Source organism: Anolis sagrei, chromosome 1 (genome assembly GCF_037176765.1).
Source record: "Anolis sagrei isolate rAnoSag1 chromosome 1, rAnoSag1.mat, whole genome shotgun sequence".
In the NCBI taxonomy this organism is placed as follows: domain Eukaryota; kingdom Metazoa; phylum Chordata; class Lepidosauria; order Squamata; family Dactyloidae; genus Anolis; species Anolis sagrei.
Window position 1 is genome coordinate 324,756,463 of NC_090021.1, and position 10,305 is coordinate 324,766,767.

At 41.4% G+C, this 10,305-nt stretch overlaps 1 protein-coding gene across 1 annotated transcript in view; it reads left to right on the forward strand.

The window, feature by feature from the left end:
• The window catches only part of AMN (amnion associated transmembrane protein), a 38,169-nt gene extending 33,778 nt beyond the window's left edge, over positions 1 to 4,391 (forward strand). The window contains exon 8 of the mRNA XM_067468326.1: positions 4,043 to 4,391. Within this exon, the coding sequence (XP_067324427.1) occupies positions 4,043 to 4,153 (111 nt within the window). The 3' untranslated portion in view covers positions 4,154 to 4,391. The remainder of the gene's footprint in view (positions 1 to 4,042) is intronic.
• Positions 4,392 to 10,305: the final 5,914 nt, after the last annotated feature.

The window sequence follows — 10,305 nt, forward strand, 5'->3', positions numbered from 1 at the left end:
AGTGCTCTCTGGATATAGGTGAACTATAGCTCCAAAACTCAAGGTTAATGCCCACTAGAACCTTCCAATATTTTCTGTTGGTCATGGGAGTTCTGTGTGCAAAGTTTAGTTCCATTCCATCGTTGGTGGAGTTCAGAATGCTCTTTGATTGTAGGTGAACTATAAATCCCAGCAACTACAACTCCCAAATGAAAAATCAATCCCCCCTCCAACAACCCCACCAGTTTTCAAATTTGGGCATATAGGGTATTTGTGCCAAATTTGGTCTCGTGAATAAAAATACATCCTGCATATCAGATAGTTACATAACAGGAGCAAAATTATAGTCATGGAAGTAGCAACGAAAATAATGTTATGGTTGGGGGGTCACCACAACATGAGGAACTCTATCTAGGTTGCGGCATTAGGGAGGTTGAGAAACACTGCACTAAGTGATGTTTAGAAATCTTTTGCTAGTCCCAAATTTTTCCCAACCCCATTTTATCTTAAATTTTGGTTAAGTAAGTACCCACAGTTTAAGAAGCAATTGCTTAAACTTCCACCCAGTTTCAATTTAGTGTGACATTGGCGTCTCAGGCCTTCACCAACATTATCGCATGGCGCTTGGGACCCTCACATGAACCATAGAACTCTGAAGCATTAAAATAATATTGCCTCTCCATTGAAAAGGCCCTCTGAAGGCATTTTACAGATAAAACATTAAATGATGGGAAATGTAAAATATGATTAACTGAAACAGCGGCCCCCAGACATTTTGCTTCAATACAAATCCACTAAATAAAAATGACAGCAATAGATAAAACCACAGCTTTTGAGAGTTAAGCCCACTTCACTTATTCAGCTAAAAGCAGATTGGAACATCCCAGTCTTTAAGGCCGTTAAAAACATCAAAGAGTGAGCAATTGAGACAGAAGTTGCTTTTTGCATGGCTCTGAGCTCAGCTTGGGAAATGTATTTTTTTTGAGGAGGGGAAACTATAGCTTTCAGAATCCGTAAACTGGGGAATTCTAGTATGATTTTTCCTTCTCCTCCTCTTAATCAGTACAGATTAGAAACATACAAAACCATCACAACACACACACACACTTTAATAAAAGATGGAATATTTAAAAACTTAACAAAGTGGAACACCATTAAAAAGTTCATTACACCTATTCCTAAAACTCAATGGAAAAAGTTTTCATCTGTTAGGAAAAGGAGAACAAGGAGGAAGCTATCCTAGCTTTGTATTGTCGAAAGCTTTCATGGCTGGAATCACTGGGTTGTTGTAGGTTTTCCGGGCTATATGGCCATGTTCTAGAGGAATTTTCTCCTTGCCTCTAGAACATGGCCATATAGCGTGGAAAACCTACAACAACCCACTATCCTAGCTTTTCTAGGAAGGGAGTTCCAAAGGTTGGTGGCCGCTGCAAAGAAAGATAACTCCTGTGGAACAGAAAAAAAGGCCCTCTTAAGACCTTAAATCTTGAGCATATTCATATAGTGAAATATGGCCCTCCAAACAGCTTGGATTGGAGCTACATACAACTGGGGAAAAGTAAGATTTCTCAACTCTGGTTCTGAGACTAAGCTGCCATAAACATAGATGGATTCCAAAGGAAAGCCAAAGAGCTATTGGATATATTCCTCCTTGCTGGGTGAATTCCAAATAAATCCAAAGGAACAAGTATGAGGAAATAGTTTATGAGGATTTCCAGATAAGAGAGAAAAAATGAACTGGGAAGTCCAGACTTTGTTCCAGTACAAACCACTTTTATTCTGGAGAGCCACGTCTGGTTTTTTCATCCTGATAAGCTCCTGGGCTTTTAATTCACATTCTCCAGGTCAGTTTAAATCAGCCCAATACTTGGCTCTGTGGCTGCTGATATGTTCTTTAGCCTTGGACCTGGCTAAATGATCACCACCAGTAAGTGGCCCTGGAAACAATGGCTACAGAGTTGTTGTATTTATTTATTATTATTTATTTACATTATTTATATTCCGCCCATATCAGCCTGCAGGCGACTCAGGGCGGTCTACATATAGGCACAATATGATGCCATCAATACATACATTCAAAAAGCAAAAACAATTAAGTGCATCTAGACAAAAAAGACAGTTTAAAAAGAGATATATACTCTCGTTCCAATCCTCATCCATTGTAGGGTTTTCAGGCAATATGGCCATGTTCTAGAAGCATTCTCTCCTGACGTTTCACCTGCATCTATGGCAGGCATCCTCAGAGGTTGTGAGGATGCCTGCCATAGATGCTGGCGAAACGTCAGGAGAGAATGCTTCTAGATCATGGCCATATAGCCTGAAAAACCTACAAAACCCAGTGATTCCAGCCATGGAAGCCTTCGGCAATACATTGTACAATAACTACAGTTTCCAGGACAGATTCAATAGAGACCAAGCAAAGGGAAGAGTGGCTAGCACAGCGGATTAAACCACCAGCTATAGAAGATCTTGCCGACTGGAAGGTAGGCAGTTCAAGCTGCAGGTCAGGGTGATCTTCTGCCATCAGTCCTAGTTTCTGCTTATCTAAGGTAAAGGTCCTTGGCATGGAAAATGAAACAACAGCACCACCCCATGGCCGAGTCGAGAACAGTGTCCAAATGCCAAAGATGAAAGAAGAGGGAAGCCTTGCCTCTGTTTATTTATTGTCTGTCTTTGTTGTCAATTGTATAAAGGCATTGAATGTTTGCCATATGTGTACTCTGTAATCCACTCTTGAGTCCCCTTGCAGAGATAGAGTGGAATATAAATAAAGTATATTATTATTATTATTATTATTGTTAAACTTAGCACTAAAACAAAATGATCCCATTACTTAGATAGTGGAATATTGTTAAAGCACTATAGCACTTTGACTAGAAGTCCCTGGATGTTAATTTTAAAAGGCTCAGTAGGAATTTTCTAGAGGACTTAGAAAATTTCTAGACAAGATGTGTTTTGTTGGATGTGAGTAGGTGAAAGCACAGGTACCAGCCGTACTGCATCTCCGTGTGCAATGAACTGACCTCCCTCATGCATAGCCTCAAGCTGATGGCACAGAGGCCATGAAACTTCCAGACAGCAGATGCAGCTGTGCTAGGTTGGCAGAAGCTAGGTGTAATCGCGGGAGCTCACTCTGTACCATGGATTCGAACTGTCGACCTTCCAGTCAGCAAGTTCTGCAGCTTCGGGGTTTAACCCACTGTGCCATTGCAGATCTATCTATCTATCTATCTATCTATCTATCTATCTATCTATCTATCTATCTCCAGGAGCCCTCGATGGTGCAATGGGTTAAACCCTTGTGCCAGCAGGACTCGAATCCAGGGAGAGAGGGTGAACTCCCTCTGTTAGCTCCAGTTCCCATGCTTCCCATAGGATGATAAAAACATCTGGGTGTCCTTGCAGACAGCCAATTCTCTCACACCAGAAGCAACTTGCAGTTTCTCAAGTCACTCCTGACATGAAAAAGAAAGCTCTCTGATCCATGGCAGAGAACATATAACTCTAAAGAACTTTAGATCAGGGACCAAAATATTTATTAATTCCATCAAGTACAGAACTGAATGCTCATCATGATCAGGACTATTGCGTGGAATGGCGTCTAAACCTTGATCTTTGCTGAGGTCCTGGTTTGGGACCATATCCAAAATAGCGCAAAACAAAAATAAAATAGATAATTAAGTGCTCACCATAATGTGGAGGGTTTGGTCCTTACAAATGATAGAAATGGGAAGGTTTTGTGCAGCCTAAGCAACTTTGCATTTGCATTACAGGTTTGCCAAAAAAAAAAAGTATTTAGAGTATAAAATCCAGCTTTTTAAAAGTTGAGAAATGGGTTATCATGTGCAGAGCAAACGAACAGCCTTGAGCATTGCTTTGTGAAATATAAGTGCTGCGTTGACAGTATAGATTCCTCTCAGCTCGCAAGATCTACTTTCTCTTCAAAGTATTTAAGCTCTCAAGTTAATATTTTTCACCCAATGTATTAAACACTTCTCTCTCCCGCTCTTCTCTCTCTCTCTCCCTCTCTCTCTCTCTCTCTCCCTCCCTCTCTCCCCCATAGGCTTTAGCGGTTGTGTGTTCTGTGGAGGAGACACTGGAGAAGATGGGAAGCAAAAATAGCGAACTTTATTACATTAATCCCTTATACGATGAAACAGAACTTAGTGCTTAAAATCAAAGCTGTCATTCTGGCTAAGTCTCCATCAGCTGTATTTCACATGCTGTTTCCTATCAGTAGCTCAAGCTTCCAGAGTTAGACCATAAAATCAAGCTCATGCAGAGAGACCATTCATTTCAGTGGGGATTGTGCAAAGAGGCTTCCCAATGCATCACACCCAATTCTTTTTGGAAAAATGTCTTGTCTTAAATGATAAGTTAATTGTATAATGGCAGTCTAGCCAAGTACAGTATTCATGGGAATAAAACTGTTTGCAAATTCATTCATTCTTGGCTGTGGTCTATGTTAAATTACTTTTAAGTTTGTTAGTGACATAGCTGGTAAGAAACCCCAAAAATATACAATGGCTTAAATCCAATTGAACATTACAGTTCAGTCCATGCTAGCACAATTCCAGTATACAGGGTTAGTCAAAATGAATAGGCCAATTCGGCTACAATTAATTTTCTTATTGGCCTATTCATTTTGACTAACCCTGTATTATACCAGTGTATAATTACATTGGAAGTGATAGAGATATAATTCAACCGGTGGCGAAGTGGGTTAAACCCCTGTGTCGGCAGGACTGAAGACCGACAGGTTGCAGGTTAGAATCCAGGGAGAGATGGATGAGCTCCCTCTATCAGCTCCAGCTCCTCATGGGGGACATGAGAGAAGCCTCCCACAAGGATGATAAAAAACATCAATTCATCCGGGCATCCCCTGGGCAACGTCCTTGCAGACAATTCTCTCACACCAGAAGCGACTTGCAGTTTCTCAAGTCGCTTCTGACACGACAAAAAAAAAATCAACTGAGACTGAAAATGCATCTGTTTGCATAAGTAGGTGTAAACAAGGAGTAAAAACTCAAATTACTTCACTGTCTTTTCAGTCATGGCACTGTGGAAGGAATCTCAGGAATTATACCTACATGGAAAGGGACAAGCAGAATCTCAAAGCCAATATTTCCTTTTATCTCTCTTGTGTTGGGAGTGTGTTTCTCTTCTACCCCAATCCCAGCACAGGCATGGGTTTTGTCAGAAATATTAAAAATTAACTAGGTATTTTTAATTACAAAAATGTGAGTCAAGTACTGAAAGGGTTAAGTGGATGCAATGACTCAGCAAAAGCTTCAGTTAAAATATAAGCAGGTGAGCCTGTAGCCTAGTATGGCTCAGTGTTAGTTGCCCTTAGTATGAAGAGGCTTCTGTGTGAGAGAGGCCTCAGTGTGTGAGGTAGTCCACAGTATGAGAGAAGCGTCGGTATGGGAAGGCCTCAGTGGGAGAAAGACCTCAGTGTGAGAGACACCCCAGTCTGAGAGAGGTCTCAGTGTGAAGTAAACTTCAGTGTGAAGTAAAGCCTGATGTGAGAAGCTTCGGTGAGAGAAGCCCCAGGTTGAAGGCTGTGTGTCTGTAAAGCTCCTGTGTGAAGCTCCTGTGTAAGTTCAGTGTGAGAGGATACTCTGTGAGAGTGAAGCTGTTTATCTACATGAGAAAAAAAGCCTAGAGCAGAATCATAGAAGGAAGTATAAAGAACTTTATTTGCGCGATGGAAACCTTGTTTGTGTAACTAGTGCAATTTTGCTGCAAAGAAAAGCCTCCTAAGGAAGATATAACATTGGTCTGTGTATTTTTGTATATTTAATCACTTTTGGCTACTGGTGCTGAGTCATGCTGCTGCTAATAAGTTTATGAGAAGAGTCTTTTGTTAATAAGTTCATTCAACCAACAGGTTTGTGTATATGAGAGAGGGAAAATGAGGAGTTCCCATACCATGGTGTTGTACCATTGTAGCAATAGAAATTCTGGAAAGAGCTAGGTCTCCCACACACTAATCACCCAAAATCACTGTAATAGCACAATTGAACTTTCCACACAGACCCCATCTGCACTGACCATATAATACAATTTCAAACTGGATTATATGACAGTGTAGATGAGGCCACAAATAACCATACTGAAACTGAAGGAAATGAGGTCAGTAATGATTTTTTTGTATTAGTAAAATAATTGCTTTTATCCTTTCATGGAATACCAACAGAAGAGCAACAACATTATACAATAAACTCCAACCGAAGGTGCTATTATCAAGAATCAATTGCAATATACCTGCCTTGTACTATAAGGCTCTCAGCACAATTGCATTTCAAGGAATTACATAAGTTCTTCAATGAGTCCAATATCCAGTAAAGGTTCATATACACATACATGTTGTGAAATTTACAATGTGCTATCATACAGGTATGGATGTGCAAGAGCTACACAAAATTGTACACTTACTTAAAAGAATGAGATTTTCAGTGTGTTGTCAAAGGCTTTTATGGCTGGAATCACTGGGTTGCTTTGAGTTTTCTGGGCAGTATGGCCATGTTCCAGAAGCATTCTCTCCTGACAGTTTGCCCACATCTATGGCAGGCATCCTCAGAGGTTGTAAGGTCTGTTGGAAACTAGGCAAGTGAGGTTTGTATATCTGTGAAATGTCCAGGGTGAGATAAAGAACTCTTGTCTGCTTCAGGCAAGTGGTAAAGTTGCAACTGGCCACCTTGATTAGCACTGAATGGCCTTGCAGCTTCAAAGCCTGGCTGCTTCCTGCCTGGGGGAATTCCTGGCAGGAAATAATCAGGGCCAGCTAACACTTCCCAACAAAAGATTCCCCCAGGCAGGAAGCCACCAGGGTTTGACACTGCAAAGTCATTCAATGCTAATATAACAACAACAACACTTTATTTATATTCCGCCCTATCTCCCCAAGGGGACTCAAGGTGGATTACAGTACACATATGCCGTTTGGACGGTCAGGACAGAACAGACAGAAAGGGGGTATGTTGTGTCGACATCCAGCTTTTCAGTGCTTTTGAAGATTGTGCTGAAATCCAGCCACAGAGAGGTGCTGTTGCTCCATTCTTTATGATGAAGAGCCATCAGGACTTCCTCCATCCATTTGGTTGCCAGCATTTTCTGGTCTCTTTTTTATGGTGTTGTAAAACACCTCCCCCACTTTTTTAGCGGTACCTAATTTCTCTACTAACAGCTCTAAGCTATTTTTGAACTGCTTAGGTAAACAGTGACCTGGGAAGTAAACAGTCACCTGGGCTGATAGTCGTGTGCTCACTCTGACCCGGGCTTGGTAGATCTTATTGCTGGTGGTGATGATTTTCCAGCTGTGCTATAGGTGATCAATTGAAACATTCACACTTGCCTGAGGCAGACAAAAGTTCTTTCTCCTACCCTGGACATTTCACAGATGTACAAACCCCACTTGCCTAGTTTCCAGCAGACCTCACAACCTCTGAGGATGCCTGCCATAGATGTGAGTGAAACATCAGGAGAGAATGCTTCTGGAACATGGCCATACAGCTTGGAAAACTCATAGCAACCCAATAAGATTTTATTTTGCAATGAAATGGAATGGAATGGAATAATCAAGGGATGTTACGTCTACAAATATCAGAGTGTTATCCATAATTGGCATTATAATTGCAAACAATTTGGCCAGAAGAAACAAAAAAAACCCTGTTAAATTTACTAATGAAATAAAGAGCAAGGGGACCCTGTTGTGATGTTGCATACAATGAATTGTGGAAAAGAATGCACTTGTGTATTCTGTACTAGGCAAAGCACTGCTGCGCGCCATATGCTCTTGCTATTTGTGGCCCAAGGCAGCTATGAATACGACCCAATACAAATTCCTGGCCTCGGTTTTATGACAGTGTGCAGCCTAAGACAGTTGTTGTTCTTCCAATGTGGCCCAGAGAAGTACAAATAAAAAATCGGACACCCCTGGCATAGATTAATATAGGCAGAAATCTTATAACTTTTTAAGGAGGGAAAGAAAATGGAGAGATCTAGACACACACACACACACACACATCAAGACAAAGGTGTTTTGATATGCTTGAGGATAATTGCAATTTGAACTCCATGTTTGTTGAGTGTACATTAAATCAGTCGAAGCTACAATATACAAATAATGTTAACCCCGTGCAAAACGGCTTGTTGTTGACTGCATCAAGCTCCAGTTCTTTAAAGAGGAATTGTGGAAGTCACCGTCTAAACAATTCCCAATTGTATTTTCCTGCCTTGCTCTCAGCTTGAAATCAAGACCAAAAGAACTCCCACTGAAAGTACCAAGTGTGTGTTAGTGTGCATACAGGGCAAGCTGGGCTGCCAATCCTTGCTTTGTTGTATATTTCCCTGTCTCTTAATTTCCTTCACTGTCACACAATGTGTGTGAACTGTTTCCCTTGGAAACTGCTGTCAGTGTTCACAGTCCTCATATTCATGTTGAGCTGCACACAAAAACCTGCAGTTCCAGATAGGATTAATAGTGGTAGACATAACATCAGCACTTGCAAACATTTTGTAAATAGTTGCTTCCACCAAAGATTGTCTCCATCAAAGCTCTGTATTCATAGAATTCCTCATTGGAGAAGGAAATGGATGCAAATTTTGCCATTTTCTCCATTCAGGCAATGATGGCTGTGCACTGAAAAAGAGGCCCAGCATGGACACATTCCAATGTCATTTACTATTCCTCTTGCAGAGATTATTTACATTCTACAGACAAGATCCTAAGCCAGTATCCCTTGTTCAGACCTCTACTTAAATATCTGGAACACTTCAGTTTTTCATTTCCACTGACATTGGGTCTTATCATTTTCTTGGAATTCTCTGATAATTTTTTCTGGTGTCAGAAAAAAGAGAGAAAGAATCTGCTAGGATGGGGAGAGGGGAGAGCAGGGAAGAAGGGTGGTGTAGGGAGAGTTCTGGGGCAGATTTGCACATGCAAATGCGTCTCTTGAAAACTGAGATGATAATCATGCAGCCTTCCAGACATCTGAACACTCTTCAGACAAATTTTGATAGAGTGGGATGAAGATAAAGAGCTACTTGGGAGTGGAATGTGCTGCTTTGGAACGAGGTGGCGTCTCCTTCTCTGGAGGTTTTTATGCACATCTATTTGGTGTGCTTTGACTGAGTTTTCCTGAATGGCAGCGGGTTGGAACACATGGCCCTTGTGGTCCCTTCCATGGTTCTAAGATATGCCCTTCCTGAGAGCTCTGAAGACCAGATATTCTCATTTTAAACAACTTACAAGTCTTCCACCTTTGAGTAGGTATTGTCATTAACCAGAAGTGGACTTCTGGTCACTTCCAGTTTGTTTGGATGGGTTGGGTGCATCCAAGAGTGAACAGCATATTGTTGGTGACACAAGCATGCCCAAACATGGGTCATGTGCATGGACAGGACACCAGGACATTGTTCTCTTGCTCTCTGTGCCCCATTTTAAACCCACCCCAGCAACTCTGAGATCCCAGGAGGAGCTACTGCTGCTGTTTCTGCTGTTTACTGGAGAGGGGAAGCAACTCAGGTGGTGACCATGGAGAGATCTGGGGTTTCAAGGAGAAAGAAAAGAAAAAGGAGGGTGCAATCAATCTCTGAATTGGATTTCATTTCTTTCCCCCCTCTAAGCCAAGACCAGCCACTTTGTCATTATCTGAACTGCCTCCTCCCTTTTCCCTTTGCATTGGTTCATGGACCACCAGCGGTCTGCAAGAAGTAAAATATGGCACGCAGCCTCACTGTTACTACACCATTCCAATGAGAATGACTGGTCTTGCAAAACCCTCTTATAGTGCTGAGACTTATTAAATATGGTTTTCTGTGGCTGAGTACATAGTGACTACTGGATGGCATATGTTCTGCATCAGAAACTAGAACTGATGTGGTCTATCCAATGCAATTTTCTGAATCAGCACCCCAAATAATCAAACCAAATCTAAAGTTGACCAAAAACTGATTCTTAACCCTCTTTGGTACTAATGTTGAAGAGTGGTCACTGGTCAAAGTGGTCCCTGGTCAAAAAACGTTGGGAACCACTGGTTTAAAGCTTTATTTTCTGCCATCTTAAAGTAGGCCAGGTATGCAGAGAGGCTCTAGACTACCAGAGCTTGCCTGCTATAATGTATCTGACTGTGAGAACAGGTGTACCTGAAAGGTATGTTGCATGGGATGATATCTCTTGTTTCTTTGATGTATTCTGAGATCCCTGGGCAGTCTCTGGAGGGAGTGAAAAAAGTGAGTCCAGGCTGATAGTCTGAATAATTGCACTGGTCAACAAACTTTTTCATCAGACATTATTTTGATGGACTGGATAGATATTTTGAT